The sequence below is a fragment of a genome, unplaced genomic scaffold (assembly GCF_019419815.1).
Source record: "Pyrus x bretschneideri cultivar Hongxiangsu unplaced genomic scaffold, Pyrus_bretschneideri_v1 Contig55, whole genome shotgun sequence".
In the NCBI taxonomy this organism is placed as follows: Eukaryota; Viridiplantae; Streptophyta; class Magnoliopsida; order Rosales; family Rosaceae; genus Pyrus; species Pyrus x bretschneideri.
The window spans coordinates 1856631-1864900 of NW_025999793.1; the positions used below are offsets into that span (position 1 = coordinate 1856631).

At 36.1% G+C, this 8270-nt stretch overlaps 1 protein-coding gene across 1 annotated transcript; it reads left to right on the forward strand.

Moving 5' to 3' along the window:
• The first annotated feature begins 4072 nt into the window (after positions 1-4072).
• Positions 4073-5875, forward strand: LOC125470944 (transcription factor bHLH139-like). Its single transcript, XM_048570776.1, has 5 exons — positions 4073-4642; positions 4772-5065; positions 5301-5366; positions 5461-5526; positions 5777-5875. The coding sequence occupies exons 1-5, from the start codon at positions 4073-4075 to the stop codon at positions 5873-5875; spliced, it is 1095 nt and encodes a 364-aa protein (XP_048426733.1).
• Positions 5876-8270: the final 2395 nt, after the last annotated feature.

Here is an 8270-nt window from a genome sequence, read left to right on the forward strand (position 1 = left end):
AGAGTTCTGATATTATTAAGAGAGAAGATAAATAAAGAACACCAACCTGTCAGCTACAATCAACAAGAAGTTTTAAAATATTTAAAAATAATTATTAATGTCGGGTATAAGCAAAACGATTCTCTTTTTAACCGACATTAACTTTTTGTCAGTTGAAAGCGACACAATTCTTTTTTTATACGACACAACCATTTTAAAAGATTAAAAACTACGTTAGTTATAAGCTACATTAATAGTCTATGTCGGTTATAAGCAACATAGACAGTTTATGTCGGTTATAACCGACAATTATTATGACACCATGTAAAGTGGCTGTCGGAAATGTCTAATCTACCACTATATTATATAAAACGGACACAATAAGCCACTTTTGTAGTAGTGATACATGTACGTTTACACACTTCGACGCCCTTCACCGAATTGAACTTGGATCGAGATCACATTTGATGATGGCTTGGCCCATTGGCAACAACATATGGGACATCACCGTTAACATTTTGGGCAATATCCTCACAACCTTAATCTTGGAGAACTTGTTTGGCGCTTCCCTAGTGGTCTGTAATGCAAAGAACGGCGAGGTTTACCTTGACATAATGAGGTTATAATCCAGATGCGTCTATTGTTGGTTGCAAAATATTTCCACGCCGCCTCTTAGGCCTTGGTTAAGCCATGTGCCTTTGAGAATTTATGAAAGGGATCTCTCTTCGGAATAGGCCCTACTATAAGGAAAAAAAAATTCATTGTGCAAAAAGGTATTTAGACAACTTTTTTTAATTAATTATTAAACCCACATCAGCAAATAAATTTTTTTTTTACAAAATAATGGCGGAAGGATCATATTGATATGAGACACCTATTTTCAAGGATTACATTAATTGATTTTCAATTTCAAGGACCATATTGATGGTGTGGGTCAATTTCAAGGACCATCTTGATGGTGTGGGTCAATTTCGGGGACCATTTGTGATACAAACCCGTAAATCTTGTGGGGCCTATTTATGTGTCACATCAACACTTAACGGAATTTTAAATAGAATTGTGATGGAAAGACCACATTGATTTGTAACACCTATTTTCAAGGACTACATTGATTGATTTTTAATTTCAGGGACCATTTTGATGGTGATGGTCAATTTCAGAGACAATTTGTAAACAAAACCCATATTTAATATGTTTATATGGGGTTTACCTATAGAAGCTTTTGTTGGCTTGTCACCCCTTGAAGTTTATGATACATTATTTGAAGGCATAAAGTCGTTGTTTGAGAGCTTAGTATTTTAGATTTAGTTCTCAAGATTTGAGTTGTAGCTAAAGCCAATGGTATATGAAAATGCAAATTCTAAAAGAGATAGTTTACTGAAAACGTAACCGTAAAGTTGAAGGTGAATTTTTTTTGAAGTGTGACAATCATACCAGACACAAATATACGTTAAGCAACGACTAGGGGGCCGGTTCGACAAAAAAAAAGAAAAAGAAAAAGATCGGGGGCCGGAAAACAAAGTAGAAAACACCAGGCACAAAATTAATCATGGGGTTGTAGCAAGGGCGAAGCTAGAGATGATGTTCATGGGGGCATAACGTGGAATTCTAAAACCAGTTTGTTCTTAGTAGTACTTTACACATGCATTATACATCTACTATAACTTGTTGAAATTAAATTCTTTCAAATGTGGGACATTATGTGCTCATAATGAACCATAACATAACAATCATTAGGTCGACCATGGAAAAATTCAGCTTCATTATTTTTAATTATAATTAATAACTATTAGCCGCACGAACGATGTCTATTAAGTTTGACCGAAAAAAGATTAAATTACACGTTAGAAGTGTGCTTTGCCTCGGTCTTGCCTCTTGGCCGCTATGAAGTGTGAACGGCCATGGGCATGCAGGGCTGGCTATACCAAATTCCAGCTCTTACATGAAAAACAAATAAAGGTGCTTAGCCGCCCAACTATGTTAGAAATGAAAGAAAAACATGAGAGTATATTTTCCGCGTAGAGAAGGAAATCAGATTATTTTAAAAGGGTTTCATATAGTCTTAATTATGATTGCTATTAGTTATAATCAAAAGAGTTTGGATTATTTATTATAGTTTGAAGTATTGAAAGAGATTTTGTTCCATAATTTTTAAAAGCTGAGTTAGCTTAATTAGCATGTCGTGCGAGATTGGACCGCACTCAGATCAGAAAGCATGCAAGTTATGTATTACAATAATAAGTGGATGGATGATTTGGTCTTGTATGTACGCGTGGAATGAGCGCGAAGATCGCCGGCATCTTAGTTTTGGATTTTGATTATCGGCCATAGATGATGGTCTGGTTCTGATGGTCTTCACTTACTCGTGTGACACGTCCCAATCCTGATATTCCCCGAATACCCGGATAGGCACGTGCTAGCCAACACCCGAGGGCGACGAAAGCCAGCACGTGTCTATCCGGGTATTCGGAGAATATCGGGGTTGGGACGTGTCATCGTGTGTGCAAAGTATTTGAAATGCTTGATTGCTCCGTGATGACTTTCCATAATAATTAACTCATTTGTTAATTAGTGACTTGTGCATAATTGTTTAATTAAGAGCATTAAGCTAAATACACTAGCCTCCTCCCCATATGTTAGTGTGTGTGCATAATCTTAATTTCACTTTGTCTTTTTTAAATTAAAATGTGTCACTAAACTCCCTAAAAGTTTTACTTTTTGTTCCACTTTGCCTCATTCCGTCACATTTGTAAAAAATCTCAACAACAGTTGCACTTTGATAAGAAGATGAGGAAGCAAACGCTCTTAAGAAAAGATCATTTGGAGTCATTCTACTTTTGTTCTTTGTATTTTTCTTCTGTTTTTTACTTTTAGAATTGTGATCCAATCTCCTTAAGGGATATGAAGTCAATGAATTTCCAACTTTCAATTTGTGAACCAATAGAGTTGTGCTTGAACTCCAAACTTCCAATGATTAGTTGAGGTGTAGATGGCAGTTATAGAATCTTATCTAACACTTATATTATATGGATCAATGTCATTGGATTATATGTTATAACAACATCGAGAGGGGACAACAAATCCAGTCTGAAGATAACACTGTCTGGACTCTGGTTCAAGAAATCTTTGGAGTATGTTAAGACTTTAGACCCTTGTAGCAGGATCTCAACAGCCTATTTGTTCATGTCACTCTATACTCCCACGTTGTTTTGGTTGGTTGCCAGGTGTGATTCTTTCCACCAACTTCACCACATCTCATTCGCTCAAGCCTCAATAATCTCTCTTCGCAGAAGTAAATTTTAGTGCGACGGCCGAGAGGGATGCGGAGCTAAGAATTTACACAGGAATGGGTTAGTATTTTTCTTTTGTTGGAGCATAGAGTGCAAATTAGGTTTAGGATAGGCTAAAATTTTGTTTCTCACAAATTTATGCTAAATATTAGTAGTAAATTAGTAACATCAGACTTTTCATATGCACTAGGCTACAGCCCATTACGGGAGCCTACAGCTGGATTCGCCTTTAAGTACAGTTAAATCGTCATGTAGTATTATTAATCTATGTGTTATAATATGGGTGAAGATAAGTTAGAAATATATTTTTTTTGAATTTGGGTTACTATCAATAAATAATCAGTGTTATAATATCTGTGATCGGTAATACTGGGTGGGCGTGTGATTGTCATACGCCTCAGACCAAACCCCTTTCTTTAGGTACGAACTAATCATATAGTGATAATTACTTGTCCATGACAGTACGTAGTACTAGTCCCTTCACTCGGGAACCATTATTTCTGCATTATTTTTGAGGTTATGTTATTTAATTTGGTCCCATTTGAGCTGTCCTTGGCCCCAGCAGGGACTCCTGTAAATTGGTTTTCAAAGAATTATGACTTGTTATAGCATTGTTCAGATTAACTAAACCCTGGATATGGTTAATGACATTATTCTTTATTATTATAATTGAGTTCATAGGTGGGTATAAATATAGCTTCATTTCATCCCCACCACTCATTCATACATCAACTCTTAGAGCAAAGGCAAACCTTTTTGTTCCTTTTTTCAGGTCGAAAACCCTTTTTGTTCCTTAGGCAAAAATGGAGGATATTGGAGCTGTTTCAGAGGGAGAATGGACCTCTCTCAGTGGGATGTACACTGCTGAGGAGGTAGATTTCATGTCCCAGTTGCTTGGAAATTCTTCAAACCGGACATCAAGCATGGGAATAATTCCAGAGGCTTTTTGGCCTGGAGGCTACTATGAAGGTGCACTTTATTGTTCATCAGAAACTTCTGATTCAAATTCACAAGAGGGTAATTTGAGTGGTGGTACTAGGACTTTTTACCCCACTTCAAGCAATGAGAGTTACTACTTGAATGAATCTTCTCAACCCATGTTGGCAACAAACAATAATAACATCTCTATGTCTATTGATTTTGATGCTGGGGATGTGATCAAAACCCTAAATTCCTATCTCATTGAAGGAGATCATGATCAATGCTTGAACCAAGAAACAAGTGAAGGCAATCCAGAAGAGTGTGGCAGAAACCCAGCTGAAGCTGTGGCTCTTGGCAATCAGAAATTTGATATGACTGCTGCACAAGAACAATCCTTGGAGGAAATTAACCCCACCAAGAATTCATTGAAAAGATCTCAAGGCTTAGAAAATGTAAGTATATTTTTCTTACCCTTTAGTCAAACAATTCTTGATTATAGAATGTTACCATTCTTCAAAAGAAATAAAAAAGAGGCAGGAGTTGGTTTATGTGCGCATTTTCTGATAATAAATTCAATGCAGGTTCAAATGAAAAAGATGAACATAAAGGCAAAGAAGAGCCGGCAGGTGACAACTAGCAACAATGAAGAAGACTGTACTACTGCCGGGCTCAACAGACAGAGCTCCAGTTGCTGCTCAGTGGAAGATCAGTCCAATGTTGCCTCACATTCCCATGAGAATTCACAGGAGCTGAGTGGAGGGGTTAGTGTTACTTCAACTTCAAACCTGAGTCCAACAGTTGCAGCTCTCAACTTGAGTGGCAAATCAAGAGCTAGAAGGGGGTCAGCCACTGATCCCCAAAGCCTCTACGCAAGGGTGAGTTCCTATATATACCCTACAAACATCGTTTAATTGGCTTAACCTTGTCTATTTTCCTTTGGGGAAATGATATATGCACACCAATTTCTCAACTTGTATGGTCCTTTTTATTTTTATCTCTTGATTTTTGTTTAATTTATTCAGTCGAATACCAGAAATAAACCTGGTGTGTTAAAATCACTTTCCATATGTAAAAATAAGCTCATTTTTCTGTTTCCCTTTTGTCTCGCAGAAAAGAAGAGAGAAAATAAATGAGAGACTGAGAGTCCTGCAGGGCCTTGTGCCCAACGGAACAAAGGTAGGCATAATTCCTTGAGACATAATATTTTGCCCAAAAGAACATTGCTGCGATTAAATTCTCAACTATCTAATTTGGATGCTTCGAAATGCAGGTTGATATTAGCACAATGCTTGAGGAAGCTGTCCATTATGTGAAGTTTTTACAACTCCAAATTAAGGTAATAACAAAATCAAATGGTATAATTAAAAAGGTTTAAAATGAAATCTGAAACAATAATATTATTTAGAGACGCACAAAAAAGACACTCTATAGTGTGGTTAGGCCTTACTACTGGACGTAGGGCTCACATGCATTAAAGAGTGTCTCAGCAAAAATGTTAGTCTTATGTTTCCATATAGCATAACTCTATCTGAAAATAGATACTGATATAGTTTTGTTTTTTAATTTGTCTCCTTGTGGTTTTGTAGCTGTTAAGCTCTGATGATATGTGGATGTATGCTCCCATCTGTTACAATGGAATGGACCTGGGGCTTGATCCGAAGCTCACCACACTACAGCAATCATAAGAAAATGCTTTGGAACTCTATACTCCTCTCAACTCTCAACTTATGTAACCACGTTGAGACAATTGTTCGTAAAGAAGTTAGGTTCTACAGCATTTTTCAACAAAAAAAATTAGGGCTGATTTGGTATTGTTGTACTTTAAAAAAAAACTGCTTCTGCTGTGCTGTTTAGTATTGCTATGCTTTGAAAAAATACTTCTTCTGTTGTGTTATGAGAATAAGCAGCTATGAAATAAAGTAGTTGAGTGTTTGGTAAATTTTTTTTGTAAAAGTGCTTTTGAAAAGAAGAAAAAAGCAGTATTATAGTGTTTAATAAACTTTTATGTAAAACAGATATGAAAAAAAAAATTGGTTTTTCAAAGCTGGGTTTTGCAACTTTGTGTTTTTGGCTTTTTTTACCCAAACATGTGAAAAAAAGCTGAAGCTGAATGTTTACCAAACATAAAAAAGCTTCCATCTTTTTTTGATAGCCACTTTTTTTAGAATCACCTCAGTACCAAACTAGGGCTAAGTAGCTGAGTATTTGATAAACTTTTTTGTAAATTTGAAAAAAAAATAAATAAAACAATATTATAACGTTTGATAAACTTTTATGTAAAACAGATGTGAAAAAAAAAATGGTTTTTCAAAGCTAGGTTTTGTAGTTTTGTGTTTTTGGCTTTTTTCACCCAAAATTATGAAAAAAAAAACTGAAGTTGAATGTTTACCAAACATAAAAAAAGCTCCCATCTTTTTTTGATAGCCAGAGTGTTTGGTAAACTTTTTTGTAAATTTGAAAAAAAAAAAAAAAAAGCAATCTTATAGTGTTTGATAAACTTTTATATAAAACAGATGTGAAAAAAAGCTGGTTTTTCAAAGCCGGGTTTTGCAGCTTTGTGTTTTTGGCTTTTTTTCAACAAAAACTATGAAAAAAAGCTGAAGCTGAATGTTTACCAAACATAAAAAAGCTCCCAGCTTTTTTTGATAGCCACTTTTTTTCAGAATCACCTCAGTACCAAACTAAGACTTAATTATGTAGAGTAGTAAAGTCATAAATAGTACTTAATTATCAAGTCCTAATTATTTTATCGAATTGTAGCAACTGAGCTGTGAGCTCCACTGCCAAAACTAGATCTCCTACAATTTGCTCATTTTTGGTTGACAGGCTTGATTATGTTTCCGTGATAGGATAATTATCCTGCAGCTGCTATTCTGAATAGCCAGGAGGATGGATCCAGGAAGATCTTAGGAATCCTTCAATTACATCTATTCATCGTATATTGTGTTATCAGAAATTATTGTAAATTTTTTTATTTAAAATTAAATATAAAGAGTATCTGACAAAAAATGGTCGTACGATATACGATAAACGGATATGATTGAAGGATTCCCGAAATCCCTACAAAGAGGATCCAGTAAGGATCATCTCTCTCCTATTCTTGTACTTCAGAATGATGACAATAAAGGTGATGTTAGGTTTTCCAAAAAAAATAAATAAATAAAGGTGCTGTTGGAAAACACTCCTAGTGTTGAAAAGTCAGGTGGGTAATGAATGCCCACATGGAAACTAAAGACATTGGGTAGATTTTCAATGCCCATAAAATCAATCTTGACTTGGGAGATGAAGAAAGATTATATTGTCAAAGATGTGTGCTTGGAGTTGCTCTATAAATAGAGCACTCCGTATGCTTTGAATAGTGAGCAGAAAAAAAAGGCGAGGAAGAAGAGAGGAGAGAATACATAGAGTTATTTTTGTACTCCTATTATTCCAAATTATAATGAAAGCATCACTGCTGCCCGAGGACGTACTCCAGTCACACTAACTGTAGAGGAACCTCGTAAATTTTGTGTCTTATTTTATTTATTCCACTGTACACACATCGTCGATTTTACAACACGTTATCAGCACGAGAAACTCTCATATCAGTCGAAAGCACAACGCCATAAATCCGGTGAAGCACTATCCACCTCTCACCTCCGTCATCTAAAATCTCACAAAATAAAAGTTATGTCCATTTTTCATCTCTCCCACTGCGCCAAAAGCGCCCCACCGAATTTCGATGAAAATTGAAATTTACAACCTGAAGTCGTCACGAGATGAGAAAACTCGTACCTGACAATTAGTTTCCAGAGATCTAGAAGAATCTCATCAGACTTGGAAACCCAGATCACATTGTTTTCGACGAATCTTGAGAACTCCCATGAATACTTGGTTGTTTGAGATGGTGATGGCAAGAATGATTCCACACAGGTCTCCCTCTCTTGTGCCTCCGTCAACCCCACTGTTATCTATGTCTCGGTATGGAGGTTCTTGCTTAACGATTACATGTTCCCTGGGTCATGCAAGAACAACGCCAGTCTCTAGTAGCCTTTTGGATTGAATTGAATTTGAGCAACCTCCATAACTACCCAACTGGCC

Coding starts and splice junctions, on each gene's coding strand:
- LOC125470944 (XM_048570776.1), top strand. CDS start 4,073: ATGGAGGATATTGGAGCTGTTTCAGAGGGAGAATGGACCTCTCTCAGT. Junction 4,643..4,771: donor GATCTCAAGGCTTAGAAAAT/GTAAGTATATTT, acceptor AATTCAATGCAG/GTTCAAATGAAAAAGATGAA. Junction 5,367..5,460: donor TTGTGCCCAACGGAACAAAG/GTAGGCATAATT, acceptor TTCGAAATGCAG/GTTGATATTAGCACAATGCT.